Here is a 27,469-nt window from a genome sequence, read left to right as displayed (position 1 = left end):
GTTTGAAACGTGAGGGGGCAAAGGGGGGAGGAGGAGAGACGTTAACTGTTAGTTCTTTCCGAAAAACAGAGCGTGAAAGACATCATAGGGGTCGTGCGGATCATGAACGAAGCTCAAGAGAAATTGGTAGAGAGGTATCGAGAATCTGGGCTGCCAATTGAGGAAGCGCGTCAAGAAGAGGAGGGGGAGGGCGACAACGGGGGGCATGTGCGAGCAAATAACAGAGAGAGAGTGAGACAAATTAAAAAAAGTGGTTTTTTATTGAGAGACTGAATCGAACTAAAGTCCGGATTGAACGAGTTTGTTGAAGGTTTCATGTCCGTGGCGCTTTAGGATGTGCAATATGGCTTCCTTTGATTCTGAGTATTCTGGGAGGTGGAGGAAGTCGTCCAGATGATAGAAGATGTAGCGGATACAGCCTTGTCTGAGGACGAACGCGGATTGTTGGTCGGCTAAGATGAGCAAATTGACGACGTTTTGCAGGCGAATGCTCTGTACAAAGTCGGACTCTAGTTGCTCTTTCAGTGGGCGAATGTCATATTGGAAGGCGAGGACAAAGGCGTCGATGATGTGATCAGCGAAGGACTCATAGTTGGTTTGCCCGGTGTAGATGTACTGGAGAATAAAGAGGAAGGATGGGAGGCTGACATTTGGGAGCGTGATCGTGGTTTGGTAGGATTCTTTCATTCCTCCTGTGCAGAGGGCGGAGAAGAAGGAAGAACGGAGGCAGAGGATGAACTTGTGCGCGGGGATGCGTCGTCCTTCAACTAGGAAGTAGATGTCAGCGAACAGGTCGTTGTCGAACGCGGTAAGCAGCTGAAAACTCATGATGCTGGGTTGAGACTCACGGGATAGCAAATATTTGGAAACGAGACGAGTGACGTGTTCGGGGGCATATCGGCTCACGAGCGATATGAACCGCCGATACGTAGAAAACAGAGGTAGAATGTCGATTTGATCGGTGTAGAGATAAGATATAAGGCTATGGAAGTGTAAGCAATTCTCACAAATGCGAATGACTGAATTGCAGGGCTCATGTGATCTGGCCTGGTTGAGTTGAGAGGAGAAGTACTCTCTGAAGTAGGAAGACCGACACCAAAGAATGATGCGATGGGCGTGAATAGTTTCGGAAGAAGAGGGCTCTTCGGGATCGACAACTTCCAGCTGGACATCGGAAAGTAACGACACGAGCTCAAACGAAATAGCGTTCGGGTCTTGATTGTCCAAAGCAGCGACATCGAAGTCAAACAACATATTCAGTCCGTTCCATCCCGTAGTTGAGACCAGCCACCGATAAGGTGGACGACTTTCCGGACGCTCCACTTCATCGGCAAACGGAAGTAGTTCATAGTGTTCCAAGTCAAAGAAGATGGAGCGGGAAGACTGAGAATCCAGATCCGACGAATCTGAAAGCGATGGGGGCGATTTATAGTGCCTTAAAACAGAGCCACCAAGAACCTGTTGGTAATTCACGCAGTCCAAGGCAAACTTATTGGATCTTGTCTCGACATAGGTGGTACAGTGCTCATTTCTTGACCGGTAAAAGTTCTGACCAACCATGTGAGGTTTGTAGATCAAATTGGCTTCAGTGTCCACCACAATAATCTCGCTGAGTTGCTTGTACCGATCCCAACCCCCAAGGCAAATGATGTTCTTCCCCACCACGTTGATGGACGGCTGTCTGAAAAACGAACAATTCCCGCGCAAATAGGTCAATTCGTACTCCCAAGTGTGAAAATTTACCTTAAACAACCGCCAACGACCGCGATGATAATTCAAAAAGCAGACATAATCGCCAACCGACGCCAAAGAGGAGTACGGCATCTCCTTCCCAATCGTCATCAGCACAAAGTCCCTCCGCCTCTTCTTCGCCTCCAGATTCTGCTCGGTCTCAGTCTCCAAACCACCCCTCTCGGTCAGCTCGTCCACCTCCGACGCGTCCGGACTAGGGGACTCGCCAGGCGGAAAATCCTGGTTGAATAGATCATACGAATGCCACGAATGCATGTCCAACAAGTAAAGCTCGCACCGCGTCAGGAAGACAGTCTCGTCGTGATGCGGTGCTGTCAAACCGGAAAAAACGCAAATGTAATGCTTGTGCTGAAAAATCTGTGAATAATTCAAAATCCTTAGCGGACCTGTGTAAGTTATAAAACGCGTCGCGCACTGCTCCGGATCAATAGCAACGATTCTGTCCGTCGAAAGACCGTATTCTGAATGTCGAACCATCACCAGCTCCCGAGACGAAGGCAGCCGAAACAAATTCGGGCACGGATTCCTGAGATTCTGACTGTTGTCGAACTTCAATTTCTTCCACTCCAGAGTAGGCACAATAAAATTAAACTTGAACGGAGATGCGCCAAAGTTGAACCTAAACGAAGCGTTTGATCCGCTAGTCGCTGCCACCGCCCAATAACAACTTTTCTGTGGGTAAAGGTAAGCAACTCCTAAAAACTTACCATTCCGGCAAAACCAGACTTCCTCTGAGCTAAAGTTAATCCCACAACCAATCACATCGCCAGGGTTAAAACACTCCCCCCACGGCTTCCCGGAACCATGGTTATGAAAGCACATCCCATCGTCGCCATGATACCCATATGAATCGGCTATCCATCCAGGATTTTCCTCCTCGACAGGAAATCGCGAGTCAACCAAGCCCATCGTCACCGTTCGCTCAACACCCATGCTGATAATCTCGATTTCAAAGTACCCAGCTTTGTCGTACTGACGAAAAAAAGGCTTCGTGGCAATCACGGCATTCGGTATGCTATGGCGAACGTCGGCCCGCGTTGAAACCGTCAGCAAGTCCTCGTGAATGATCAAAGATGAGCCACATCGGTTCGGATTCAGCGTGATATTGGGCTTCTCAATTACGCATCCAGGCGGAATCATTGACGTAAATTCCACCTTTTCTAGATCTATTTCGTAAAAATCACATAATTCCATCCGCTCTCCTCCACCCATGTTTTCAATGTCATGATTAACGTAGTTATCGCTATATCCTTGACCGCCGAGTAGGTACACCTTGCTTCCAACCGCCACAGACGCAGCGTGATACCGCTGAGGCGGGATATTCAAAATCCTGGGTCTGTGCCAAGAAACTGGACCGAAACCGGGCAAGTTCTTGAGGGAAAACGTGTCGTATCCGTGATCCCACAAGTAAAAAGCGAGCGCTGACATGTTTCGTCGATCTGCCTCCTCGATCGCCGTATAACCAGGGTGATTAACGGCGTTGACGTCGACATTCTTGCTTCGAAGTAAAACCGCCGCGCTGTCCAAAAAGCCATTTCTAGCCACGCGGTGAATAGGCGCAAGTCCGTCTGTGTCGAGAACGTTCGGATTCACGCCTTGATCTAACGCCCACTCCAATATCTCAATACCCCTTGTTTCCGCGGAAATAGATACGATGTTCTTGTTCAAGTCTGTGAGCGCATGAATGTCAGCGCCCAACTCCTTCAAAAGCTGAACAAGGTCAAAACGATCGAACAACGTGGCATAATGAATGGGCCTATAAGAATCCTTAGAGACACTATTCACGTCGATTCCTTGCTCCACCAAGTAACGAACGAGCTCTGGACTGCCGCTTGCATTACAAGCTAAATGCAAAGCGTTTAAACCTTGTATAGTACTGTCCGATAAACATTCTCTGTCATATTCCACAAGAATCTTCACAACCTCGAAGTGCCCGTTACAAGCGGCAGCCAAAAGAGGTGTTTTTTGCTGGCTGCTCTTAAAAGACGGAACACGGATGTTAATATCTACAAAAAAAATGCTGGTGAAAAACCGGACAACAGACAAATTCGCAAAAAGAAAACACCATCTGCATGACCGATGGTGCACCCCCTACAGCGCGAGCAAAAGAACATCGCGTGTACAATGTAAAACCTTTGCGAGTCTACTGTTCTAAAAATTACCTCCTCCAACATAAAAATAAGCCCCTGTCAGACTCTCTACGATCCTCTCTACCTCTTCCTCAGATCAAACCCCCAAAAGATAGAAGAATCGCCGAGAAGATAGGCAAAAAACTGCACTTGTGAAAGAGAAGCACCCAATTCTAAAAACAGAGTACGATACGCATCAAATGCACGTACCATCCAACAGCAATGCCATCAGACGATCAATGTCTGCCTCGCGGGCTGCCTCGTATAAAAAAAAATTTATTGTACCAGACGACATTCTGTACAGACGGGTATCTACAATAAGTACCACATTAACAAAGCCCACTGAGAATGTAAGATGACATTCAAAAAAATGAACATGACAATTTTTTTTAAAAACGCATACATTTTCGATGATACCTCCCCCAGTTAATTGAAAACGATTTCTGAAAAGAAAACTAAAACGTCAGTTTATGCACGGTCTTCTATATCTCAACTATTTCTTGTATTATGTGTTTTCAAATCTACTCCTGGCTGTAAAAACCGCTGATTTAAAGTGCAGCTTCAAAGGCCTAATTGCTTACACTGTTGAATGCAACGTTCTTCAGATACGTAAAGAGAGAACGCGTACCAGTTCTATTTGAACGTCCTCTGGTTCTTGGTCTTAGTGCCTGGTTTAAGAAAATTCTCAAAAGCAGAGACAAATTGAAAAACGTCGTTCTAGATTCTTGATTTAAAAAAGCAATGAACCTGTTCTTACGCAACAAATTGAATCAGCGGATAAAAGAAACGGCGACAGCCGAAACGAAAATCCACAATTATCATTGAGGCAGTAATTGACGCATTAAAATGGTGCGAAGGGGCCTCGCATCGACCAATACCGTCATAAGAGCATCATAAGAGGCTGCCTGTAATTCTCAAATAGACGAACAAAATAAATTGAACATCTACAAGCAAGCATAAAAATGAATGATAGAGGCACAACCATCTCCCCAATGTAAAAAGTGGTTACCATATATGAGTCAAAAAATGACTGTATGAAAAGGCATTACATCAGGTTTAGACATCTATCGTATAAACTATATGCAAATATTGACGACATTTATAATAAAATAGAGAAAAAAAATGACAAAAATCTGCAACAAAATTATGTTGACAATAAACCTCGGGTTGGATGGATTGTACTTGTAGAGAGTGGTTCAGCGCTACCTGATTCATGGACCACACACATTATAGCTTATTTACGAGTGGTATCAAAAGAGTTGCTATACTCGTTTTCAATGAATATAGCATGGAAGTTCGATGGTTTTGCCAGAAACCAGTTGTTCTAAACCTTCTCCACTATAGGTAACCCTTGGTGATATTTCGCACAATGCATTAGGGTCTTCAGTTTCGAATCTCCCCCCAGCACGTTTAATGTATTCCTTGCATAACTGGCTCAAGTGAAGACGGCAAGTGATTGAATTATCGAAAGAATATTCTACGCTGTTTTTAAGAGGTGAAAATTCCTCATTCCGTCGAACTTTTAGAGCACACAATTTGTTGGCCAAGGGAAAAACATCAAACACAAAACGTTCGAACTTCAGTCCCATCTTGTCTGCAACCAACTTACCATTTGAATCAATATGGGGGATGCATTTCTTTGCCAGATGAAACTGAGATGGACATCTTTGATGAATCTTGGACATGCGCTGAACGAAATCAAAGCTAAAATTATTCAGTACAATATGGGCAATATTAAATAACGAATTTATAGATTGTTTTGTGTTTGATACATCTTTCAGCAATCCTGGTTTCATATCAAACTGATCTATCTCAGAGTATTCAATGACAGCAGGGCTATTGTTGAGCAGGCAGAAAACGCCTACGCGTTCTTCAGGTTTCTTCTCTATAACTTTACAAGACACGTCACATTGTTTGTCTTCTAAAAATCCAGCAAAAATAGGATCTGCGACTTTCGCCAGTACATTGTCTACACAATAACTTGAGACAACTCGAATTTTACGCCGTTCCATATCTTGTAAAACACCTGATGGCTCTAAAGCCTCCCAAAGACCACCGTTTCCATTAGGCGCACATGCAATCTGGTATTTACTTTGCATCATTACTCGTCCATCTTCAAAACAACAAGGAAAATAGCCCTGATTAAAAAAAAAGATGTTTTTCTTGTCCAGTCCAAAATAATTGTGTAACTCAAAAAACTGCTTTGTACTGCATTCAGTTGCAGAACTTGTCATAATATACCAGGGAATGACGCAGGATAATTTGGGATTTTTTACTCTTTCAGCAGCAAGTTTTTGAAGTCTCCATATTCTATCAGCCTGAAGTTCAAATAGAGACTTCTTGGAAGGTAAGCCAATGTCATATGTACCTTTGGGATGGTCAAAATTCAAGCGAGTACCTTGACCTCCAGCCATGAGTAAGGCGGCCACTCTTCCCTCAGCGATCAAATTATAGCCAATATCTTCCCAATGTGCTTTTTCATCATGGCTGACTTGGTCTAAGTCTACAACATCACGAAATGGTGCAATCTGAATCAGACATTGAGAGGATTTGTCTATAGATCAAAAATTAATTAGTACGAACTTTCATGAGACAAAGGCATTCAGATTTGTGCAGGTAAAAAGTCTGATAAGCACGAATAATAAATATCAATGATGAAACATGCAAAAGACACAAATAATTGACAAAACAATTGGAAAAGTATATCGTACTGTTTTTTTGACACGCTTCGGTATAAACCTGATTAACGAGCTTTGGATCGATGCTCTGAAGGTATAACATATGATTAGATAATTCTAGCAAACAGGTCAAAAATGACGAGAAAAAGCGTAAAATCAAAGCGTACAGAAGCCTGTTGAATCAACATTGATCTTTCAGTGGGTGTTAACTCATTAAAAAATTGGAAAATGTGACCTTGATTGCATTCTGTCCATTTAGACAGAATGTCAACCCCTTTCATCAAAAATATCGCAAAATTAATAATCGAATTAAACTTTAAAATTTGTATTTGATCACAAAAAAAATAAAATAAGCATAGAGCCGAGCATTTCCTAGACTGTGTCAATAAGGCAGTAAAGAGTCAAGGTAAGCCATGTCGCGAATTTATTATATGGTCTTGGTCGTATGTTTTGTCTATGCACATAAAATAGAATATAATTTATAAAAAAATTATATATATATATCACATCCTCGATAGTATAGCGGTAAGTATTTTCGCCTGTCACGCGAGAGACCCGGGTTCGACACCCGGTCGAGGAGTTATTTTTTTCCTTTTTTGCAGGAAAAAGTTTATATATGACTCTAAGTTTATTGTATTACTCTCGATAAGGAACTTTTGTTGAAAGCTGCACTCCAGAAACTTTTTACGAAAATAACAGAACTCTCCTTTTGACGAAAGCATCGTATTAATTCAGAAGTACGCCTTATCTTTTTATATACAAAATTTTAAGTTTTTAATCAGTCTGAAAAAATCAGCCAGAAAATGAATTCATTTGATCGGCCATAGTGTGCATTTGCTCAGAAAAGCTCTAGAAGCGTCAAAAAGTATTAGGTGGATGAACATCAAAGAAAATGCAGAAAAAAAATTCAAGAAAAAACGAACCTGAAATTCTGAAAAGCCCATTTCGAATACATAGGAAGACAGTGATTGGTTGGCATCGAGTGTCTTTAAGCGAACCGTCACAAAAGGCATCTGGATTTTAGAACACTGATTGGACTTAGTAGTGATTCCTAGTTTCCATTCAAACTGAACCAATTGGCCAATGCTTAGTATACTTTGAATTTTCTCCGCAGAGGAGGTGATAGGAGAAGACGTCGACGTCTAAGTTCAGGTTGAGTTAGAAGAAGTATAGCATTTCAATTCAAACTTATGTATATGCACACCATAGGATTTTTACTATTGGCCAAAGTATAAAGCGAAGAGAGGAAAAATAAATTCAGACATGTACAGAAGTATTTTTGTTATCAGCGGTATGGACACGAAATTAAAAAAAAATTTCACGAATTGTGGGTAAATCAAACGTTTTTGTTTTTCAAAATATTCTATGTTCTCGGGGATAGTAAAGCTTTCATCGTGCCTCGGTAGAAATATTTGGCAAAAACAAAATGTGAAATCCGGCAACTTTGCAAAGAAAGCACTGATATGGAGACAGCTGCCTTTGCCACTCGCTCTCACCCCAAGATACAGTGTGTGCCAGAAGCAAACAAGAAATCTTCACTTCTTGAAACGATATGACGGATATTTGAGATCACCGGTATTTGGTTTTAAAAGTCATCGCTCGACTGAACTATTGAGGGTGACAAAAAGACATTTTTATTCCACCTCTTCCACTAAGAAGAATCGCTTTAATAGAAATCCGGCAAGGATTGAAGGGAGGTCGGCAAATATCTTTGAGCTGATTTGGTGGGGTAAATATCGATATCCTGCACTGGGTACTGTCGTCTTTGTAGGCTTAGTTGGTGGACTCGGCTTGGAAACAGCTCTATTTGTCACGACCACAATTACAACCTTGGCGGGACTTTCAATCATGATGCTAGTGAACAACTTAAATAAAGATCAAAAGGCTTTGTGGATTTCTCTTCAAGCTGTGTTCCAAAAAAATCGGGCAAAAATTGAGCATTACATTGGTCCCTTCAAACTTCCAGATCAAAAGTCTATCATAATAGATAGCGGTCTTATTAAGGGGCCTACTGGCTGTGATGTAGAAGTTTTACGAAACGTTTTCTACGTTAGTGGCCTATATGGCAAAGGTTTTTGCAGAGTCATAGGAAGAAAAATCAAAAATGATTTGATCATACAAAAATTGGTTATCACGCTCCAAGATTACAGGTCAACCGATACCGAAATGCTGGTACTTGTCGACGCAAACGAAAAACCGAAGTTTCTCGATGTGACTACGTACCGAAAATTTAATTCTATAAAAGAATATTATAAATACAAAACAGAATCAACATAATTTCACGACGGGATTCTACTTTGAAGCCCTTTCATGGAGAGAGTGGTAAATCACCTGAACAAATCAAAATCCTTCGATAAATAACCATTTCAGTTATTCAGAACAATGTGCATATTCAACCTGAATTTGGTTAACAGCAACTTCAAATCATTTTGTCATCATTCATTCACTACGCGCAATCCAGAAAAAAAAATACGAAGAAACAAAGACTAACGAGCACTTCAAGATGATACAATCAAGACACGCTGCTTAAAAAAGGTGCATAACAGCAACGAAAGACATGTTATTTGTGTTAAATTTTGTAAATTTGAAAAATGGATAACAAATTTTGTGTACTGTCAAGAAACAATCCACCAAACACCTGCCATATCTATACCGAGTGACAGTAAGTTAGAATTTCTGCTTCTTCTTTCAGAAAAAAAGTTTGAACTAGGTAAGCTGTCAACCCAGTCTTGTAGATACAAGTACCTTAAAAAAGATGGAAACGTAAAAAGGTGAAAAAGTTTCTCAGTAAGAAAAATGTCAGCATTCTAATGTATTTACATGTTTTATAATTAACAATCCATTTCTTCACCTAATGAAGAAACGTGTGCTGTCGAAATTGGCGAACGTATACGCTATGTGTGTGTTATGCCCTCTATAATCAAAGTAATGCATCCCATTTGTGGAGATCTCTTCTCCATTTCCGAATTTGTCCATCCCAACTTCTTTTACTGCATGGCTGATACTTATTGGGAGTACGGGGCATATCGTGAGTGCGCTGGGACTTTGGAACCTTAGATATATAAATTTTGTAGCCTTCAGTGTTGTAGCCATATCTGATTTGCTTCTCGCGTTGAAGTAGACGATTTTCTTTGCTAGAAACCTGCGGTGCAGTCGAACCATTATTACTTCCATTAGGAATACATCGAACCTTGTATTTTTCTCGCGCTTCAGACTGCTCGGAAATTCTGGAAGATGTCTCCAGCTCTGAGGTATCCGATACAGTGTATAAATTTGTGTCTGTCATCTCTTTTTTGCTTGAACATACAGCGGTTTTAGGATGATCAAGTTTGGACTTCGGAACGTCACAGTCAGCAACTTTCGAAGAATGATTGCTTACTGTTCGTTTCAAAACTATTTCCTTTGGCTTTAGACGATTGGTCACGCATGCTCGAATAAAATTTTCTTTCTCACTAAGAGATGCCAATATGCCTTTTGCATTGATGTTGATTAGGCTTGGCATGACTTCATAATTGGCTAAAAACGAATTCCGATTGCTGTTGTTATCTAAATGAGTCAAAGGTTCTCTTTTACACTTTGTCTTATCATTTTGTAGCGATACAGATATCGGCTTCAATGGGCAAGGCTTTGTAACCCTCCACCTTGGAGCATATGGCTCTGGATATATGTATGCTTTTAATCCCCCACGCATGGTAGCTACGCGATCTGTAGCCACAATATATGCTGCCAACCTTTTCAGCTTATCAGATTTTAAGGTCAACTTCAAAAAATCAAGTTAGGAGGAGAACTGATAATTGGGTCGAGCTCACAGAGAACGCTAGTCTGATTTTAATAAAATTCAGATAGATTTTGCCGATAATTAAATCTCGGATTCATGCACGTACGTGGGAAAAACTGAAAAGGAAATCCCGAGATAGGAAGTATTTTTTTCTTGAAGCTGAACGCTCATTCTAAAGGATTGGGTATATGTCAAATCGTGTTCTAGTTGAATATATAATTTTTTTTAGCCCAAGCAGAATCAATAGTGTGTACCTTAGGTTCATTTTGCAACAAGACAGGTAATTCAAAAGCATTTTTAAAATTCACAACTAGTTCTCCCATGGCATGTACCAGCCCATAAAAACCAAACTGAGTCTAACCAACGATTAAATAGAAAATCGTGCAAGCGACTCGTACAAATATAAACAGACAACTAACGCTTTTTATATAATTAATTAATTTAACGATTCCGTTGTAACAGTTAAAACTATGCACAAAATTGAGTTGCATTATAATATATATAGCCGTTTGTGATGGGCCTAACTGTATCACATTTACCACTTTTCTCGTGGTGGTGCTTTGACCTCCAATATTATACTACAAAAACGAATTCTCCTTCCTATCGATGCTTGTTGATACTATAAATGGCACTATGACAAAAGTTCAACCAGTCTGCTCAAATTTTTTGTGGTCGAGGCGTCATCCTTGATTAATGGAATAAGTGATCCATCGATAAAGGCCGACGGCAGGCATTTTTTAAGCTCTTCACGAATGCTAAAAAAAAGTTAGCATAGAGCCAGTCCTGTCATGGTCTATAAAAACAAACATACGAATTTTTATCTGTTAAACGCAAATAGCACCTGATAATGTGTTTCAACAGCCTCGGCCTTTGGTCTGTTCCGTCTGCAGGGTACTGCCTTGGTTGTTGAATCTGGAGGATCATATTCGCAAGCACAGCTTCAACCGAGCGAAAACGTAGCGATGTTGCACACACATAGTTTAATCCATTTTCGTCAACTAAGATTTTTTCAACAATAAAAGTAGCCAATGTCTTTGACAAATCACTGCCATTCTCCATGATGCGAAGGCATAATGGAATGAGTTCGGTAGAAAGTAAAAAATTGATCACTTCTGATTCATCTCCCTAATTAGGACAATATTAAACGTTAGTGTAGGTGCCAAAAAATAATTTTTCTAGTACAAGAATTGATATACCTTCACAACAGCACCGATGACGCCCAAACTGGTCAGACGCATGTACTCAAACGATCTATGTTTGAATGTAGTATTAAGAAGGGGATACAAAAACATCAAAATATTGGCTAGACACCAAATGATGGGAAAAAAAAGCATTAACTCGTTGGAAAGTTGAGGTGATTTTTAGGTGCTAAATAGAATTGCAGTGAAATGCCACCAAAAAAAGGTCGCACCAGGTCCTGTACCTTGAAAAAAAGGAACACGTGTATGACTATGCTGTGCGATAACCTGTAAAAGCGAGACCGCGTTGCAAACTCTTCCAGTTCGATATTTGGCCAATCTTAAGGAAGTAAGAGTTGGGTATACACAAATAATTTCTTGAAGTAGGGATGCAATAGTACCGAAGCTGTTCCACATGATAGGTGCCAATATCTCAGAGACTGGTGGAAGATCACGAATTTTGCAAAGTTCTTGCATGGCGGTAGCTCGTTTCTCTGGAAGAGAGAGTTCATACACGAGTTGATATATGCGACCTTCGTCCGGACAGAAACTCATATGAGACTGAACCGTTCAAAAGAAAAATCTTTGAAGAAATGAAAGGAAGGGTGATACAAAAGGAATGTTAGCTAGATAAATTCGCAAATACACTGATGAATAATTTTTTTTTTTAATATTTTTCATAATTGACGACTTGTCTAGGATTCCGACTGGTTAAAGCTCTTTTTGGTTCTTGGAGATACCTTCGAATTCGGCTATTTGGTTCATCTAGAATGGTCTTACAGTTCGAGGGTGCGAGTTGTCTTCGACAGCGACTTGTTTGTGCGACATTGTCATTTAGGGCTATATCTATCAAAAACATTCGGACTAAAACTCAAAATCCGGGACTGAAAGGTACTTTCAAAAATTGTTTACATGTTTTGCCGGCATTTAAAGGTGGCTGGTGAAACAGAAGAAGTCCGTTTGATTCAAATTTGTGTATTAACTTTCTTTTATACGGGTAACAAGAGTATGAGGTGTCATTTTTGAAATTGCTAGAAAAGATAAGTAACGGGTGTAAAATAGAGATCAACACCACAGGTAGGCAGCCCGACTTTTATACCAAAAAGTGTTTCCTTAATCTAAAAAAAATTTTTCACTGAAGGAACTTGTGTGTATTATAAGCCTGGTATCGTGACCGGGGGAAAGGTAAATGGATGCAAGTTATAAAAGTTCGAATTGCTGTTTCTCTCTCGTCTTTCCCTAACAACTCTATTTGTCTCTAGATTGAGCATGACTGTGGGACGGAAAGAGGGATTGGATATTTTTTAGAGGGCTTGATTTGCATTGCGCCTTTCTCTAAGGCGCCAGTTAACGCTTTGCTGAAGGGGATTACCAATCATAGCGATAATCTGGACATTTCCGTTGACACTGCTCATCACGTCACACTGAATAATTTGAAGCACTTCGCCATCGAGGAGGCAAGTATAAAGGTTCTCAAACGAGGTGCACCTCCGAAAGGTGGAGGTGCAGTGCGGTTTGTTTGCTCCATTGTGAAGACCTTGAAACCGATCCGGCTGATCGACGATGGCAAGATTAGGAGAATTCGGGGAGTCGCTTATACTGCAAGAGTTTCTGGTCATGTGTCAAACCGAATAATTCAAAAGTCCCGCGAAATTCTGGGCGAGTATTGTCCTGACATATATATATATGCTGACATTAATGGAGAAAAGGATGGGGGGAATTCTCCAGGTTATGGACTGATGCTCGTAGCCGAAACAACAACAGGATGTTTTTTATCTTACGAAATGATGGCTCAATCTCGTCAGGTTCCAGAGGAGTTTGTGGAACAAGTAACCAATTTTTTCATGATGGAGTTGCTCAGGAGGGGATGTGTCGATTCAACCAACCAGGGTACAATGGTCTTTTTGATGGCTCTTGCTCCAGATGTGAGCACGATCAGACTCGGAAAGCTTTCTCAGTGGACCATACAATTTCTGAGGCACATCAAACAATTTTTTGGAGTCACATTCAAAATCGAGCCAGATCCAGAGAGCAAAACATCCATCTTGACCTGCTTGGGAACCGGATATACCAATCTAGGCAAAAAGACATTCTAAACATCCGTTAATGATGCACCCTCCTACAGCGCGTTCTTTAAAAATCGCAGGCCAATTCCATATCATTTCTCGCGAAAAAACAAAATCTGGACCCTAATCCATTTCTATTGACTGTATTGCGATCAAAACATTTCGACGAAGTTGCCTCAGTGCAGTCCGATTCTATCTCATCTCTCCACTTCACCGGAACGGCCAACTGATCTATCATATCCATGCAGGGCTTCCATGAAAAGCGTACAACATTAGGAAACCCAAATATCGGATTGAAGTTCCGTTTCATCCAAAGTTTTGTCTTGGGGTCGCTCGGATATCCAGATCCCCAATCTCGGTCTTTGTTTAATGCCTCAGATCCAGAAAATGTCCAGCGATCCAACACTTGGTCCCGAACCACCTTTGCACAGACACTAGCGGAAGAAACAATCGAATAAAGTGCATCAGCCCGTTTTGAAACAACCACGTTGCTTATCGTTGGGAAAGATTGTCTTATCTTTGATGCGTATTTTTCTGGATTACCTACTGTATCAACATAAACCTCCTGCACATTCGAACCATTTTCAACTATCTTGTTTAATAGATTCATAGCAGCCTGATGCGAAATTTCGTTCAAGTTGGTAGGCACTCTATGAGAGGAATTAAAAGATGGTCAAAACAAAACGCACAAAACGCGCAAAAAAAAAACATACTTATTCGTCATGAGACCGCAAATTTCTTCTGCTGTTATGACCGAAATAATGTAGCCAATTCTGACAATTCCAGATTCCAATGTTTTAAATAAACTTTCTCTCTTGCTTGGTGTAAGCTGCTTGGAATCTTGGTTTAGATCGCACCTCGGGTAAGTAACACGAAAAAAAAAAATTAATCAGATCGTACCTTGATATCCATATTGAGAAACCAAATTCTTGTCCTCGACTGCACAGAAAGTGGCCGCATATACCATAGGGCCTGAATTTCAATAGATCTTGTGTTAGTTTGAGCGTATCATGACATGTTACAAAGATGTTGTACCTAAAACTGGTCCTCGGCCAGCCTCATCAATTCCCACACAAACAGGCCTGTTATTAAAGTCATAAAATTTTTCGAGCTGGTAATCCAACTGCATCCAGTTTTGCCACTGGTGGGCCGATTTATCAGCGAATGACATTATTGATAGGAGCTGATGACAAAAAAACTGGCTTTAATTTTTAGTTATTTCTTTGCGTGCATATGGATGGTATTTTTAGCCAAATCACTGCTATTCAAGAGGAATATGATACCATACGCAAACAATTAGATCAGGAGATCCATAGCCAATCTCGTCCGTACCTCCTAGCACTTCAAGTATTTTTTTCTATAAGTAGCTGACACAAATTGTGCTATGCATTTTAGTCACTACCAAAGCTATCTCTGAAACTGAAAATGAGGTCGAAGAGCTAAAAAATCTTATATTAGAGGAATCTAGGTGCGAGCTCATGTGGTACAAGGCTAGCTCAGTCTCACTGGTGCCTATTTTGCAACGCTAACAGAAAAATCAAGCAAATACCTCACTGCAGAGTCCGAAATCGAAGATCAACGCGCTATACTAAATCTCAAGAAGAGCAAGTTGCAAGATGCGCAAAGAGAGCGAATGGAGGCAGAAAAGGAACTCAAGAATGCTCTGAGTTCTATCATTCAAATTAAACACGAAGCTTCCGAAATTCGAGGTGTTAGTTACTATGAGTCAATGGAATCGGCGTATTATGAAGAACTGGCTCAATTGAACACTGAAATTCAACAGCTTAAAGAAAAAGAAAAAACACTTCTAGATCGGCTAGAACAAAAAAATTTTTTGACCAAAAAACAGCAGCTTATCAATGCGAATATTCGCCTGGCTAACTCGATAAACGAGGCTATCAAAAATCAATTAGATATAGAGCGAGAGATACAGAATTACACACAGTGCAACATGCTTACGGAAAAACTTGCAGAAGCAAAGAATCAGTATTGGCATCTTCTCAGTTATTATAATTCTTTAGAGTCTCGACTTGCCAGAAAGAAAAGCTTAAAGACGTCTATGCCAACAAAGTTTGAGTTTTAATTATTTTGCGACTCTTGCATCAATTGCTCCTGGAAGTTGAAAATACAAATTAAATCACTGAGTATTTGAATTAGCATTTACAAATATCCTGTCCGTCTGAAAGATATCTGTAATTTCAAAAATTATCGAGACAGCGAGTCAGATTCTGGACTTTGACAGAATGCAGGTGAACTATCGTTTTGGCCGTAGTTTGATCCCTTTCTGTTCAGATTAAGTCTAGGATCCCTCACGCGCTTGTTTCCGAACCAAGTATTTATTTGAACTGGAGATAGAGACGACATTTTGCTCCTACAAATAGAAATGTTATTTTTTTATTTAGTTGTCGCCTAAGGTGTTGTCCGTGCGTACAGTTTTAGTTTTTCAGAATCCGTAGGGTAAGGATTGTCTATGTGCGAGTCAAGCCATTCACATAATACGCTAGTGGAAGTGTTTGGTAGTTGCCTCCGCTTCCTGTTATTCAGGCCATACTTCTCGTAAAGTAAAATGATGACCTGTGTGATAGAATTATAGAGATTCAGTCTCAAAATGTCAAATCGAGAAGCCATCAATGCACATTTTTTTTTGACTTCTTCGATACTAATGAGGCCCTGTCTAATTGATGGCTGCATTGAATGCAGTATCCACGAAACGAATTGTTTACACACAAACACGAGGTTTTTCTGTTCTATGCGATACCAAGATTTGAGGGTTTCCAGTGTTTTTGCAAATTTCTGAACCGAAAAATTAGAGGCATCAGTTGCTAGTTCTCGAGGTGTTATCAAAAGCCTATCAAGCAGGAAATCAAGGTTCAGGTCATGCGTAAGTGGCTTAGCAAATGCAGGTGGCTCTACCAATTGCTGCAAATTCCTTTTGCAGATGAGTATTAACTCGAGCAATTTGGTTTTTAATTTCTCATCTTCTTCGAGACAATTTTCGTATCCAAAGTTCGTGCTAGAAAATTCTGTGTCATAATAGTCAGTGGAAATAGACTGGTAAGCCATGTCCGAAAAATCGCTGATGTCGTTCAGTTTATTTGGATCCATGCAAAAAAAGTCATTTTGATCAGTTAGGGAAAAATTGCTTTGGTTGTAATTCGACGCTGCACATGCGTATCCAGTTTGTCCAGCATCAGGTTGGTTAAGTTTCATAGAGGGATTATAACTTTGTATTTTTTGAAAATTATTATACACACTAGATTCGGATGTAGGTAAAAAATCTTTAGCAAACATTTCATGAAAAACGTTGCAGTAAAAATCTCAGTCAGGAGATCCAGATTATTTGCAAATCGAATTTAAACTCTATACTGTACCAAAACTCTTGCTAGAGACGTCAAATTTATTCAGAGGAAAATCTGTTTTAGAAGCAGTTATTTCAGGCTAGAAACAAACGTATTAGTGCTTTCTTTGATTTATTAAAATCAGGGAAGAGTATATACCGTTTGCATCTTGATTTTGCAGTTTGAAGCAAGATGAGCGTAATCTATGTCTAAAGTGTCCAAGTGTTTGTAATCCGAGGTTGGAATGTTATCCCAATGGCTCATCACTCAAAAGAGACAGATAAAAATGTCTGTAGCCAGATGTATAAATATGAAAAAGCCACTTTGTGCAAATGAATCTTTTCAATACCCGAAAAAAATATACTGTTATCTATCAGGTGTTCTTAAAATAGGTGGATCCATGTTTCTATGTGTAAGATCGTAAAGTTAGAAATAATTACAAGTGTAAGCATGCTTCATGCTTTCTCATCCTATCTGTGGACAGAAAAATTAGGCTTTTACATAAATAAATTTATTGGATCCTCTAGACATGGCCACCATTTACTTCGGTATCTTTTCTGTTGTTGACAACAACCCTGTTCGGTAGTCATGCGAAGGCCTCGGAGGTGGTGGAGGTAGACTCTGAGGCCTTTTAGTGGGAAGCTGTAGTGCAACGCTAAAAATTCCACAAACAGTTGGTAACCGAAATAAAACGCCTGATATTAGAGTAAATAACATAGATGGAATCCAAATGGCGGCCATAATCTAGCGGAATAGGCGTTATTATCAGTATGATTCAAAGATATATGCAAAAATTCAATTTGTTACACATACAACTGGTATTTTAGTAGCAAGAAACGCCAACACTAAAACATAAATAGCCAGACCCAATTTTAAATAAGTCGGAATAATGCCTAGTTTTCCCAGCGCAATAGTATGTGCGGGCAGATTTACCTAGATAGCATTAAGTGAATATACTTGGCCATAAAAAATCAGGTTTAAAAAGATTTGCGTACGGCAAGAATTGATAGCTGGAGGATGACGTAGATGGCTGGTAAAAAGTAGGTGTCGACGGAAGTTAGGCTATTAAACCAAAAAGGAGCAGGCTGAAAACAGATTATCAGTGTCTCTTGTATCAGAGAACAAAAACTTCAAACTGGGCTACACACCTCAGATAATAACTCTGGAGCATGGACTATCAAGAACCTCGCTGCTAGAAATTGTGCTGCATTCAACGGTAGTGTTACAATTAGACTGGTAAAGTTTTTAAGAGGCGACACTTGGTAGATTTTATATAGCATGTTGAGTTGATCCTTCCAATATTTCGTCATTACCAAGTCATCTTTGACGTAAAAATATCGGGCCCCAAAAAAAAATTAGCTAAAAAAAATTAATATAGGCGCCTAATTGAGAGTCCTCTGTTTTAAGAAGCAAGTACCTTTGTATTTGCTTTGGTTTATGTGGGTTTTTATCATCTGAATCTTAGGAGAAAGCATCCTTAGAATAGCCATGTTTCTCACCTGATAAATAAAAACAGGTAAAGCCAATATTCGGATGGACAGGGTAGTAAGCGCGATAGCCGCCCAAATTGGAATCCAGAGCTCCTCTTGAATAAAGAACCAAATATGTGCAGGTAACACATCAGGAGAGAAAGGGAGCAGAGAAGGATCCAAAATTTTGGGGTAAATATTAGTTTCCAAAGCCGCAGAATCTATTGGGAGGACCGCATTCTCGAGAAGAGGGTTAGCACTTTGAGGAATTTGCAAGCTTTTCGTCGTTGTGTAAAGTCGTTTTGAGGCAAACTTATCAATAGTTGCATTGGCCCTTATATTTAGAGGCTGGCGTAGTCTATCAGTAATAGCAGGCGATTTACGTGAATTAGGATGTGAGCTGAGGAGAAAATATGGGTGTTACCGATGTTATTCGAAACAAGAAGACACTTTGCGTAGGAAAGATGTGTGTGACTAATGAGGCTACATATGTACTTTAACCTGAGCTGGTAGTGCCGTTTATTCTGACGGTTGAATCGGAGATCTAATCTGTAATGTCGAATGTTCAGCAAACTGGAGTACAAGCTGATATTCATATTACTGTTATTGAATGTTGGAAGAAATAAAAAAATACATAATATTATTAAAGTGAGAGAAAGATGATAACCATTTGAAAATGAGCCGGGGTATTATAGTAACTGGGTGTGAAAGCATTTTGGGGTTGGAAGTTATTCACTCATTGGTTGCTAAGGAAAAAAAAGTAACCGCTCTATTACAAGAAGGGGCCGATGAGAAGATGGTTCCGCCAGGTACACAAAAATGCCAATATCTCTGTTTTTATATTTGCACAAAATATTTCATCTACACATTAAGCCAATCTCTAACCAACCAGAAAACGCTAGATGTACCTGTAGTTAAGGCGAATCTATTCAAAATTTCACCATTAAAAGCCATTCTTGAAAGGTTCGACGAGGTCATTCACTGTGCCTCGAATATGGAATTCTATCCTAAGAAGGTGGAACTATCTTACAGAACCAACACGGAGTTGACTGTTGTACTCGTACGCGCGGCCATCGAAGCTGGCATTCGTCATTTTGTTCATATCTCTACTACTGAAGTAATCGCCCCCACGGGAACCGAGCCGGCAGACGAGTTGACTGCCTATCACGCATGCAATGAGTATGGTAAAAGCAAAATTTTGGCCGAAGAAGAACTAAAGAACATCTGTGCGTTATCAACAATGAGTTACACCATTCTGAGACCGAGCGCCATCATTACACCAAAAAGCTTTGGTGTGCTTTACCAACTCTTCTGGGCTGTTAATCTTGGGCTCTTCGTTTTCTATCCTGCCTCTCGACAAGAGACTTCTAAAAGGTTAACTTTCACACACCTATCTGATGTTGTTAAAGGTATTTGTATGGTGATTGATGATGCGAAGGGCAAAAATCAGACCTACATTTTGAGTGGTGGCTCTTTGCCATTTAAGACTGTGATTGAAATTATCGCAAAAGAGCTAGGTAGAGAAAAGCCACTTATTTGTATTTCTTCTGAGCTAATCAGATTGCCTCTAGCCTTCGCTTCCTTTTTCGTCAAAATTTACTCCAAAAACTGTCATTTATTTAACACACACAACATAGAATATATACAACAAAACCGAATTTACTCCAGTGAAAAAGCGAAAAAAATGTTAGGCTGGACTCCAACATATACCATGGAAGAGGCTATCCGTGAAACTATCAAAGAGCAGATAAAATGTGGCGCACTGAAGACAATTAAATTCTCAGTCGTCTCGGTAGTGCTAGTCATAATGCTGTTGGCATTTTTCATACGAATATTTTTTATATAAAAACACAAAATTTCTTTGCTTCCAATTTGTCCATTTTTATCTGCCTGAGTTGTGTATATATTGATAGCTGCGTCGAAGGCGAGACGATTAGCACAAACTGAAAATTCATATGTATAAGATTAGCAGGCACATTTACGCGGCTAGGAAGGGGAAGCTGAGACGGGTGTGCTCGATTTCAAAATCATCCACCAAATAAATGTGTACATAAGCAACAATGGATAAACCGCGAGCGCTCTGCGGCCATAGGCTACAATACCACTAAAAAACTCGATGCTTGATAAAGTGCTCCAGAGCATGGCGATGGTACTGATAATAACTCGGAAGACGTTGAGAGTGATAGATGGGCTTTTCCATATCCAACTGAAAATAAGTAATACGAACGAGGCAAGCGATAACGGAAAAGTACAGTAACACAACAAACTAACTGCCTGAAAAAAACTGATAGTTCCACCTAGTAAAATTGTGTTTCCGGTTATAAAAAAAGCCCCGATCCAAGGAAGTAGAAAGCCAACAGAAAATACGAGAGAAGTATTTGATTTTGACATAGAAGATAATGTTCTAATAATGTAATTATTGTTAGTCTCTCTGGTCGAAATATGCGATTTTTTGCAAAAACCAGCACATACATGGCTAACAAGAGGCTAATGAGCAGAGGCCCCCATAGATCCCCTAAGATTTTTTAAAGTCAACAATAGAAAGAGAGAAATTATAGTATTTCTTTGAAAGATCTAGGATCTCGATATAGAGTGACACACACCCCATTCGTGATGTCCTTGTGATATACGCCCATTACACATCAACACACATGATGCGTGGGCAGAAGCCCTAGGAGTCTAAAATATACACACATACAATCTCGAAGTACTTCAGCACCTTTACTATGTTTCAACCAAAATTTCGGAGCGAGTACATGTTTTAGCTTGACAAGGATCATTCGAACATCTCTCCACTAATTGGTAGTATCAAAAAAAGAAAGATAAGAAAAAAGGCATAAAGCAAAATTAGCTTGCCAGCCCTACTGCACGTAATATAGCACGTTACACGTACTAGGGTAACGTGAACCGGTTCTTCGAGAGTGGTACCTGGGCGGGTATTAGCGGAGGAATTATCGAAAGAATCTGTCTTCCCTTGGGGATAAGACTGCGCAGAATCCATATATTGGTTTTGCCCAGACATTTGGCTATGAGGAGAGCTTTATTTGTAGATAACGCGCTAGAAAGGGGATAGAAAGTCGAGAAAATAGCAAGCACCTAATGAATATTTTTGTGCCTAATTTGATGTTTAAAAGTCTTTTTCGAAGCAAGATAACAGATTGCTCTAAAGAGGAAGCACTCGGATAAAGAGCCTATAGTGGTGACTACTAACTAATATCTGAGAGATAGGACATGAAATGTGGGCACACAGAAAACTTAATTTGTATAATGAATTATTATATATCCTCTCATACATACACATCAAGTATATGCTGTCTTCTCAAAAATTAATTTTTAGGAGAAATACAATCAAAACTTTATCCTGTGTGGATATATGCCAGGTCCAAGGTTGAATGGCAGTGAAAGGTACTTAGAAAGTTTCGGAACGCTGTCTACAGCAGAAATAACCTGCTTGTCCACATATTTTTGAATGCGCGCTTGGACTCGAAGAGCTTGCTTCTTCTTTTTCAAAAAAAGTGTCTTGAGTGCCTCTTGTTTCTCCTCGCTTATCTTTGCATAGGCACTTAACCTATCGTAAGAGGGCAGTTTTTTAAACAGGTCATCGTTAAGGCGCAATGGAAGTTTGACATTCGATATATCAATCTTGGTCGACGTAGCAATTACGTAAGTTTGGTCGATTCGGTAGATTGGAACACCATTTAGCTTCTTAGGACCGGTGACCGCAAGGTAGCCTGATTCTAACTGTTTCAAGAAAATGACGCGTTTTGCACTATATTTTCCCTTGAGAATAATCAAAACCGTACCAGGAGTAATCGAGGGGCGAAGCTTGACTTTTGGATAGACTTTAGTCTTTATCTTTTTTTTAACAGGGGATGCATCTTCGTCTATTTGCATCTTGTCCTCCTTAGCAGGTGAAGTTGAAGGGATAGATTTTTTATAGTAGACAATAGAATTTCCATGACGATCCTTCTTGACCAAAACATACTCTTTTTTGCTTGTTATATGACTTTTCTCAGCCTGGCCTTGCTGCTTTACTGAGGCGTCTGATGTACCTTGCATACTAACATCGGCTGCAGCCATTTCTTGAGACAAAATACGATCTACATAAGGACCAAATATGTATGTATATTATAAAATAAAAAAGTTGGTTAGAATACTGATCAAAACTAGATTTGCGCATAGAGAGCATAAGCTAATTTCATTTGTTCTGATACGAGTTGCTCTCTCTGTATTATTGGAAGGTGGATATAAACAAAAAAAAATTTACGAGCACAAAGGGCAGAGAAGGGTTATTATCGCCAAATCAAGAAATCAAAATTCAATCCTCTTTCCGCCAAAATAGACCGGTATATAAAACAGATTCACAAAACAACTAAAACTTCAAATTCGTACGACACCAAAAAGAAGAATGATGAAGATGTAAAAGAAGATTTTAAAAACAGCAAAAAATATATTTTCTCATATTCGGTCTTAGAGAATCTAAAGTCCCTTGATTTCTAGATGGTCTCACCTACCAAAAAAATGACATAATAATATTTGCTATTGGATCAGAGCAATAGCTATTCAGTGAATCAGACAGGCATTTCTGAGAAAAGTATCTGAGAACGCCTAATTTTTTTTTTAGCTGTACGCAAGTACACATTAAAATTTACGACTTAAGTTTTCCTTTTGTATAGATGTATTATATAGAGCTATTTTTATAGTAGGCCCTCCTCCACAAAATCCTCTGTCAAGCCGCATCAAAAATTTTTTGTAATCTTTGACCGGCATTTAGTATACTAAGGAATGTCTGCATAGCTTTTCAGCAAGCATAAATAACACGCATCAGTCTGCCATTATATAGAGGTCAATTTCAACATTTTCTTTCTCCTTTCTAAAAAAAATGCAAAACCGAAAAATTCGCTTTTCAGGATCAAAACATTCTAGAATGTTTTTTGATCAATAGTAACGTCGATTTCACTCTTGATGGCCTTGATTTTTACAATGAGGACGTTTTTGGGGGCGTTGTTTGCGAAATTGAAGAACCACCGAACATTGAATAATCCTCAAATCTTTTCAACTTGTTTTTGGCTGTAGCAACCATGCCTGTTAGCTTGTTATTATTCATTTTACCTTCCGGCCATAACGAAGAAAGATCGGTATAAAGAGCGCTTTTTAAAGCGCGGAATGAGCTATTATTTGAGGTGCCCTGTCTATGTTCGATGATTGTATCTTCGATAAAAGAAAGCTCAATTATAGTCATTCGAATGTCTTGGTTCCAGACCAATTCTGGATCAACTTGGCACAGGTCCTTCTTCAACTTAGCAATTCTGGTATTTTTCATGTTATTCAGCTCGACCTCTGGGTCTGAATTCCCTTCTAAGACAGCTTTTATTTCATCCTTCACTTTTTGTACCACATTTCGTGTTATATCAACCACATTGGCGATATGCTCTGTAGATGGGGTAACAAGTTCGTTATTCTCAGAGCGCTTAATGAGCTCCTTCATTCGGGGTTTGAGCGTAGTTGTAGCAAACCCAGTAATCTCGTAAACTCGTTCAACAACTTTTTTTGTTATGAATTTATTTTTGTTATTATTAATGGCGGTCTGAGCGACGCGCAAAAGTAACGGTTCCAGTTCTGGTGGGAAACGACCTGGTCTACCTTTAGTCGTATCAGAATAATCAGAGTTCCAGGCTTTTTCTAGCTCTTGGATGCATTCTTCGACTTCAGGAGCCAAGACATGACATTCTTCTAATTCGCCATGCTTAGCGCGTTTTGCTGCTGGCTCTTCATCGGAATCCGAATTGTCGATTTCTTCGTCTGAGGTATAGTTATGCTTTCTAATAAATGAAAAAATAACTAGGTTATCAATTGCTCTACTAATGATAAAAAATAGCTATTATGCATTAAGTGGGAAGTATCGAAATACTGACTGAATAGATCACAAGTTCTGAACATACTTTTTTTTATTTTCTATGTTATTACCAGCGTTCACATAAAAATCATTACATTCATTTTCACTCTGAGCATCATTCTCTATGTCTGAATTGTTCTATTCATAAATCTGTTAAAAAATAGGTTCAAATTTTTTATGCAGAACGAACCGTACAGGAGTTAGCATGTTTTCATACCGATTCTGGAACCACGAAATCATCGTCTTCGTAGCCATACTCAACATTTAAACTGGGTCCGGAGTGGAGGGCTTCCAATTTTTGCAAGACATTATAAAAACCGGTTCCTCCTTGCTTTGTTAGCACAAAAAATGGTACAAATTGTTATTAGTCAACGAATGTTAAAAAGCGCATGCCAGAGTGACATCTTATATGCGCTTATCAATAACGCATGTGCCGGAAGCATGCACAAGCCTATATACACAATAGAGAGGGAGTGCATACATAAGCCTGCTTCGTTTGAGGCCTTTTATCTGGGTCTATGGATTTTATCTTACACTTCCAGTCTACATCAACTGTACTATCTGGATTTAGAGTAAAAGTGAACCTTAATACTTTGTCTTCGGTTGGGGATTGAATCTCGGTGGAAGACATCGTAATACCGTCCTAACTTATTGACAAGCTAGCGTTAAAATTTTGCCAATCAGTTTTTTTTCTTACTATTAAGGCATTTTACATTATATTCAGAAAACATGCATTCCCATTTAATATTTAGTTTAGCTTTTCTTCCTGCGCCTTCATTTTTCTTAATGAATTACTATGTCAGAGATACATGATTTTCAAAATATTATACAACGCTACGTTAGGCTAGATAAAAGGGGTCATGTCGCTGAAGTTGTCCTGGACAGAGCAGTTGCCCTCAATAAAATGGACGAGCAATTTTTTGTGTATTTCCAAAAATGCATAGACCAAGCTGATCAGAGTCCCGACATTCGCGCTATTTTGATATGGGCTGAGGGAACTGATTTTAGCGTTGGCCTTGACCTTAAAGCCAGCTCTAGGATTATAGGTGCGCTATCCTCTTACTTGTTTGAATGATTTCTCTTTCAGCATACAAAATCTGCTAAGGAAAAAAGGGTGTATCCCACTTAACTTGCTTCCGGTAAGCAAGTGGTAACGATAGCATGGAGGGCAGGATAAAATTAAGCAAAATGATAAAAGATTGGCAGGCAAGCTTTTCTGCTTTACAAAGCACAAACAAGCCTGTCATATGTGCGATTCATGGTCATTGCTTGGGGAGTGGCGTGGATTTGATAACGGCCGCAGATATTAGAATGGCATCTAGGAATGCAAGGTTTTCAGTGCTGGAAACAAAAATGGCAATTGTAGCCGACGTAGGGACTTTGCAAAGACTTACTCGCATCGTCGGCAGAGGTCATGCCCGAGAACTTTGCTTTACAAGTTCTTACATACCTGCTGAAAGAGCTGAAAAAATTGGTCTAGTTAATCACGTTTTTGAGGATAAAGATGAGCTTTTGATGGCTTCTAGAAAAATGGCTGAACTCATTACACAGTATCCACCATCAACCGTCCAAGGAACTAAAAAAATACTTAAATATAGCGAAGACCATAGCGAAGCCGAAGGATTAGACTACGTGATGTTGTGGAATACATCGTTTTTAAACTTGCCGGATTTGAAAAAAGCTGCTTCCAGTTTTCTAAAAAAAGAGCCTAATTCTAACAGCAAGTTATAGTGCTTTTTAGAGCTACTTTAAACGGCAAAAAAAAACATCATCAATAACAGGCCATAAAAAAACATTTCAGGGTTTAGTTTGAACAAGAAGGTAGCGGTCGTAAGGAAGGTAGCCGAATATCAGTACTTATGCCATCAATCTTAATGCTGGACGTAATTTTCAGCCAATTCATAGGCATACACTTAGGCTATGCTAATCGCGATTCCAGTAGAGAAAAAAAAATAAATAACGACATTATATAAAGAATTTCATCTTAAAAAACAAGGTCGATTTTTTTGAAGATACATTTTTCTTCAGGTCCAAAAAAAGGGGGAATATCAGTTTGTAACCTATTTTTCAGTCCGCGTATAAAATTCTCAGTTCGAAAATACGTAACAGTTTATATTTCACCCTAGAAAAAATTTATAGAATATTGGAAGAGAATGTTTGTTTAGCTAAAGAACGAATTGCTAATTTTTTTCTTTTTGCGATATTTTAATAGACGTGCTATTTAAAATTCGAGACTATTTAAACGTTATTTTGAATTATGTAATTATAATAATGAACGCATTAATTCAATACCATTAAAGAGTAAAAAGTCATAGAAGGCCACTTCTCGATATCTGACAAAAAAAGCTTCCTTTTACGTTATTTTCTTGCTTGCACTGCTCATATTGGTCATACATTTTTGTATACAAATCATTCGATCTTTTTGAGTCCTGGCTGAGCTACCGTCTTCGAAGACAGATATATAATGCAATTATTTATAATTCTAGCTCATAGAACGTCAAATACTAAGTTATACCACTTCATATAAGCCTCAAATGCCATCTCTTGTATTCACCGATACGAGCCACTGAAGTAACAAATTGGGTTTATGCAGCTAAGCAATTGACTGCTGCAGGACGATGGTAGATTGTTAACAGCTTAGAAGTAGTTTTGAATTGTACCTAAAAAAATTTTTTAAACCAGATTTGACTAAAATAATGTGTATGAAAATCAGGGGGCGACATCCCATAACCTCAGCAACGACTACAAAACTGAGTACCCCGGTTAACCAGATGCATTTTTTACAGAGTTCGATATAGCCCCCGTTTGAAAAAACAAAATCTAGTGATGCCTAGAATTTATACCTTTAACTTTGTATTGAATAGTTATAAAAGACAGATAGCAATCTAGCTATCCTAAGACCAACTTAGAATGATTTGAAAGCCGGAAATTATCTAGTTATCTTTGTGTAGGGATTCTGCGAACACTGGTTATTTCTAGTGACGCAAGTGTTTCTATGAAATACTAGAATTTGGTCTGTCTGTATTATCTCCCACGCAGAAATTATGCATTTCTTTTTACGTTTCAGATAAGTTCTTGAACTTTTGGTTCTCGTCGTACAATCGCGCAACTTCACTTTGTAACATTTGGTTTTGCCGTGTAAGATCTTTAATATCTGCAATCAGTTTTATCTGTCTCGCGTGTGT

General features: G+C 39.3%; 10 protein-coding genes, 1 long non-coding RNA gene and 1 other non-coding gene across 16 annotated transcripts; 3 read left to right on the top strand and 9 right to left on the bottom strand.

The window, feature by feature from the left end:
* Positions 1 to 232: 232 nt before the first annotated feature.
* On the bottom strand, positions 233 to 4,624 carry LOC126325820 (uncharacterized). 2 transcript variants are annotated; one of them, XM_049995302.1, is made up of 4 exons: positions 4,510 to 4,624; positions 4,285 to 4,324; positions 4,092 to 4,177; positions 233 to 3,758 (listed from the first exon to the last, which is right to left on the bottom strand). In XM_049995302.1, the coding sequence occupies exons 3-4, from the start codon at positions 4,174 to 4,176 to the stop codon at positions 280 to 282; spliced, it is 3,564 nt and encodes a 1,187-aa protein (XP_049851259.1). In that variant the 5' UTR covers position 4,177; positions 4,285 to 4,324; positions 4,510 to 4,624; the 3' UTR covers positions 233 to 279. The 2 variants fall into 2 exon arrangements, with proteins under 2 accessions (XP_049851259.1, XP_049851258.1); XM_049995301.1 differs by lacking the exons at positions 4,285 to 4,324; positions 4,510 to 4,624 and having other exon boundaries at positions 4,092 to 4,187.
* A 366-nt stretch (positions 4,625 to 4,990) lies between these two features.
* LOC126325821 (probable UDP-N-acetylglucosamine pyrophosphorylase) lies at positions 4,991 to 6,811 on the bottom strand. 2 transcript variants are annotated; one of them, XM_049995303.1, is made up of 4 exons: positions 6,727 to 6,811; positions 6,593 to 6,647; positions 6,250 to 6,435; positions 4,991 to 6,182 (listed from the first exon to the last, which is right to left on the bottom strand). In XM_049995303.1, the coding sequence occupies exon 4, from the start codon at positions 6,113 to 6,115 to the stop codon at positions 5,156 to 5,158; it is 960 nt and encodes a 319-aa protein (XP_049851260.1). In that variant the 5' UTR covers positions 6,116 to 6,182; positions 6,250 to 6,435; positions 6,593 to 6,647; positions 6,727 to 6,811; the 3' UTR covers positions 4,991 to 5,155. The 2 variants fall into 2 exon arrangements, with proteins under 2 accessions (XP_049851260.1, XP_049851261.1); XM_049995304.1 differs by having other exon boundaries at positions 4,991 to 6,217; positions 6,280 to 6,435.
* A 256-nt stretch (positions 6,812 to 7,067) lies between these two features.
* Positions 7,068 to 7,139, top strand: Trnad-guc (transfer RNA aspartic acid (anticodon GUC)). Its single transcript has one exon. It is a non-coding gene; the product is annotated as a tRNA-Asp (tRNA).
* Positions 7,140 to 8,794: 1,655 nt separating this feature from the next.
* Positions 8,795 to 10,747, bottom strand: LOC126325801 (histone RNA hairpin-binding protein-like). Its single transcript, XM_049995283.1, has 3 exons — positions 10,592 to 10,747; positions 10,444 to 10,509; positions 8,795 to 10,319 (listed from the first exon to the last, which is right to left on the bottom strand). The coding sequence occupies exons 1-3, from the start codon at positions 10,658 to 10,660 to the stop codon at positions 9,480 to 9,482; spliced, it is 975 nt and encodes a 324-aa protein (XP_049851240.1). The 5' UTR covers positions 10,661 to 10,747; the 3' UTR covers positions 8,795 to 9,479.
* LOC126325802 (CCR4-NOT transcription complex subunit 9-like) lies at positions 10,743 to 12,137 on the bottom strand. Its single transcript, XM_049995284.1, has 4 exons — positions 11,761 to 12,137; positions 11,534 to 11,640; positions 11,149 to 11,462; positions 10,743 to 11,092 (listed from the first exon to the last, which is right to left on the bottom strand). Exons 1-4 carry the CDS (start codon positions 12,068 to 12,070, stop codon positions 10,969 to 10,971), a joined length of 855 nt encoding a protein of 284 aa, XP_049851241.1. The 5' UTR covers positions 12,071 to 12,137; the 3' UTR covers positions 10,743 to 10,968.
* A 48-nt stretch (positions 12,138 to 12,185) lies between these two features.
* LOC126325862 (probable RNA 3'-terminal phosphate cyclase-like protein) lies at positions 12,186 to 14,406 on the top strand. Its single transcript, XM_049995365.1, has 4 exons — positions 12,186 to 12,406; positions 12,521 to 12,592; positions 12,657 to 12,700; positions 12,778 to 14,406. Exons 1-4 carry the CDS (start codon positions 12,286 to 12,288, stop codon positions 13,609 to 13,611), a joined length of 1,071 nt encoding a protein of 356 aa, XP_049851322.1. The 5' UTR covers positions 12,186 to 12,285; the 3' UTR covers positions 13,612 to 14,406.
* LOC126325863 (ribonuclease H2 subunit A-like) lies at positions 12,743 to 14,775 on the bottom strand. Its single transcript, XM_049995367.1, has 4 exons — positions 14,617 to 14,775; positions 14,482 to 14,553; positions 14,295 to 14,421; positions 12,743 to 14,231 (listed from the first exon to the last, which is right to left on the bottom strand). Exons 1-4 carry the CDS (start codon positions 14,750 to 14,752, stop codon positions 13,649 to 13,651), a joined length of 918 nt encoding a protein of 305 aa, XP_049851324.1. The 5' UTR covers positions 14,753 to 14,775; the 3' UTR covers positions 12,743 to 13,648.
* A 558-nt stretch (positions 14,776 to 15,333) lies between these two features.
* Positions 15,334 to 19,008, bottom strand: LOC126325861 (homeobox protein 3-like). Of its 3 annotated transcripts, none has more exons than XM_049995364.1 (9): positions 18,884 to 19,002; positions 18,337 to 18,788; positions 18,068 to 18,240; positions 17,915 to 18,004; positions 17,733 to 17,852; positions 17,079 to 17,663; positions 16,953 to 17,019; positions 16,013 to 16,859; positions 15,334 to 15,952 (listed from the first exon to the last, which is right to left on the bottom strand). In XM_049995364.1, exons 1-6 carry the CDS (start codon positions 18,982 to 18,984, stop codon positions 17,460 to 17,462), a joined length of 1,140 nt encoding a protein of 379 aa, XP_049851321.1. In that variant the 5' UTR covers positions 18,985 to 19,002; the 3' UTR covers positions 15,334 to 15,952; positions 16,013 to 16,859; positions 16,953 to 17,019; positions 17,079 to 17,459. The 3 variants fall into 3 exon arrangements, with proteins under 3 accessions (XP_049851321.1, XP_049851319.1, XP_049851320.1); XM_049995362.1 differs by having other exon boundaries at positions 15,337 to 15,952; positions 18,884 to 19,008; XM_049995363.1 differs by having other exon boundaries at positions 15,337 to 15,952; positions 17,915 to 17,981; positions 18,884 to 18,984.
* Positions 19,009 to 19,063: 55 nt separating this feature from the next.
* Positions 19,064 to 20,259, top strand: LOC126325808 (sterol-4-alpha-carboxylate 3-dehydrogenase, decarboxylating-like). The gene is made up of 2 exons (XM_049995288.1): positions 19,064 to 19,197; positions 19,291 to 20,259. The coding sequence occupies exons 1-2, from the start codon at positions 19,065 to 19,067 to the stop codon at positions 20,232 to 20,234; spliced, it is 1,077 nt and encodes a 358-aa protein (XP_049851245.1). The 5' UTR covers position 19,064; the 3' UTR covers positions 20,235 to 20,259.
* Positions 20,178 to 21,621, bottom strand: LOC126325809 (uncharacterized). Its single transcript, XR_007560392.1, has 4 exons — positions 21,282 to 21,621; positions 21,087 to 21,183; positions 20,861 to 20,903; positions 20,178 to 20,792 (listed from the first exon to the last, which is right to left on the bottom strand). It is a non-coding gene; the product is annotated as an uncharacterized LOC126325809 (long non-coding RNA).
* Positions 21,622 to 21,631: 10 nt separating this feature from the next.
* Positions 21,632 to 22,792, bottom strand: LOC126325806 (60S ribosomal protein L6-like). The gene is made up of 2 exons (XM_049995287.1): positions 22,781 to 22,792; positions 21,632 to 22,488 (listed from the first exon to the last, which is right to left on the bottom strand). Exon 2 carries the CDS (start codon positions 22,466 to 22,468, stop codon positions 21,737 to 21,739), a length of 732 nt encoding a protein of 243 aa, XP_049851244.1. The 5' UTR covers positions 22,469 to 22,488; positions 22,781 to 22,792; the 3' UTR covers positions 21,632 to 21,736.
* A 262-nt stretch (positions 22,793 to 23,054) lies between these two features.
* On the bottom strand, positions 23,055 to 26,929 carry LOC126325810 (uncharacterized). Its single transcript, XM_049995289.1, has 4 exons — positions 24,766 to 26,929; positions 24,502 to 24,615; positions 24,331 to 24,422; positions 23,055 to 24,210 (listed from the first exon to the last, which is right to left on the bottom strand). Exons 1-4 carry the CDS (start codon positions 24,913 to 24,915, stop codon positions 23,367 to 23,369), a joined length of 1,200 nt encoding a protein of 399 aa, XP_049851246.1. The 5' UTR covers positions 24,916 to 26,929; the 3' UTR covers positions 23,055 to 23,366.
* Between the last annotated feature and the right edge of the window lie 540 nt (positions 26,930 to 27,469).

This window comes from Schistocerca gregaria, unplaced genomic scaffold, assembly GCF_023897955.1.
Source record: "Schistocerca gregaria isolate iqSchGreg1 unplaced genomic scaffold, iqSchGreg1.2 ptg000946l, whole genome shotgun sequence".
NCBI lineage: Eukaryota > Metazoa > Arthropoda > Insecta > Orthoptera > Acrididae > Schistocerca > Schistocerca gregaria.
Note: the sequence above shows the minus strand (reverse complement) of the source record. Positions and strands in the feature narration are given on the sequence as shown.

What these genes read in the sequence shown, in the direction of transcription:
- LOC126325820 (XM_049995302.1), bottom strand. Translation starts at nt 4,176, where the DNA reads ATGTCGTCTGGTACAATAAATTTTTTTTTATACGAGGCAGCCCGCGAG. An exon ending in GATGGCATTGCTGTTGGATG is followed by an intron (nt 3,759 to 4,091) that starts GTACGTGCATTT and finishes TTTTTTTTGTAG; the next exon opens with ATATTAACATCCGTGTTCCG.
- LOC126325821 (XM_049995303.1), bottom strand. Translation starts at nt 6,115, where the DNA reads ATGACAAGTTCTGCAACTGAATGCAGTACAAAGCAGTTTTTTGAGTTA.
- LOC126325801 (XM_049995283.1), bottom strand. Translation starts at nt 10,660, where the DNA reads ATGGGAGAACTAGTTGTGAATTTTAAAAATGCTTTTGAATTACCTGTC. An exon ending in TGTTGCAAAATGAACCTAAG is followed by an intron (nt 10,510 to 10,591) that starts GTACACACTATT and finishes CCAATCCTTTAG; the next exon opens with AATGAGCGTTCAGCTTCAAG. An exon ending in TCCTTTTCAGTTTTTCCCAC is followed by an intron (nt 10,320 to 10,443) that starts GTACGTGCATGA and finishes GATTTTTTGAAG; the next exon opens with TTGACCTTAAAATCTGATAA.
- LOC126325802 (XM_049995284.1), bottom strand. Translation starts at nt 12,070, where the DNA reads ATGAGTTTCTGTCCGGACGAAGGTCGCATATATCAACTCGTGTATGAA. An exon ending in TCATCGGTGCTGTTGTGAAG is followed by an intron (nt 11,463 to 11,533) that starts GTATATCAATTC and finishes TGTCCTAATTAG; the next exon opens with GGAGATGAATCAGAAGTGAT. An exon ending in CGTTTAACAGATAAAAATTC is followed by an intron (nt 11,093 to 11,148) that starts GTATGTTTGTTT and finishes ACTTTTTTTTAG; the next exon opens with CATTCGTGAAGAGCTTAAAA.
- LOC126325862 (XM_049995365.1), top strand. Translation starts at nt 12,286, where the DNA reads ATGGTCTTACAGTTCGAGGGTGCGAGTTGTCTTCGACAGCGACTTGTT. An exon ending in AATAGAGATCAACACCACAG is followed by an intron (nt 12,593 to 12,656) that starts GTAGGCAGCCCG and finishes TTTTCACTGAAG; the next exon opens with GAACTTGTGTGTATTATAAG. An exon ending in GTATCGTGACCGGGGGAAAG is followed by an intron (nt 12,701 to 12,777) that starts GTAAATGGATGC and finishes ATTTGTCTCTAG; the next exon opens with ATTGAGCATGACTGTGGGAC.
- LOC126325863 (XM_049995367.1), bottom strand. Translation starts at nt 14,752, where the DNA reads ATGTCATTCGCTGATAAATCGGCCCACCAGTGGCAAAACTGGATGCAG. An exon ending in TGGCCGAGGACCAGTTTTAG is followed by an intron (nt 14,554 to 14,616) that starts GTACAACATCTT and finishes ATTGAAATTCAG; the next exon opens with GCCCTATGGTATATGCGGCC. An exon ending in TTCTCAATATGGATATCAAG is followed by an intron (nt 14,422 to 14,481) that starts GTACGATCTGAT and finishes ATCTAAACCAAG; the next exon opens with ATTCCAAGCAGCTTACACCA.
- LOC126325861 (XM_049995362.1), bottom strand. Translation starts at nt 17,183, where the DNA reads ATGAGCCATTGGGATAACATTCCAACCTCGGATTACAAACACTTGGAC. An exon ending in CGTCTCTAGCAAGAGTTTTG is followed by an intron (nt 16,860 to 16,952) that starts GTACAGTATAGA and finishes TGTTTGCTAAAG; the next exon opens with ATTTTTTACCTACATCCGAA. An exon ending in GATTCTGAAAAACTAAAACT is followed by an intron (nt 15,953 to 16,012) that starts GTACGCACGGAC and finishes TTCTATTTGTAG; the next exon opens with GAGCAAAATGTCGTCTCTAT.
- LOC126325808 (XM_049995288.1), top strand. Translation starts at nt 19,065, where the DNA reads ATGAGCCGGGGTATTATAGTAACTGGGTGTGAAAGCATTTTGGGGTTG. An exon ending in TGAGAAGATGGTTCCGCCAG is followed by an intron (nt 19,198 to 19,290) that starts GTACACAAAAAT and finishes AGAAAACGCTAG; the next exon opens with ATGTACCTGTAGTTAAGGCG.
- LOC126325806 (XM_049995287.1), bottom strand. Translation starts at nt 22,468, where the DNA reads ATGGCTGCAGCCGATGTTAGTATGCAAGGTACATCAGACGCCTCAGTA.
- LOC126325810 (XM_049995289.1), bottom strand. Translation starts at nt 24,915, where the DNA reads ATGTCTTCCACCGAGATTCAATCCCCAACCGAAGACAAAGTATTAAGG. An exon ending in CTCAAACGAAGCAGGCTTAT is followed by an intron (nt 24,616 to 24,765) that starts GTATGCACTCCC and finishes GTGCTAACAAAG; the next exon opens with CAAGGAGGAACCGGTTTTTA. An exon ending in ATTTCGTGGTTCCAGAATCG is followed by an intron (nt 24,423 to 24,501) that starts GTATGAAAACAT and finishes ATTTATGAATAG; the next exon opens with AACAATTCAGACATAGAGAA.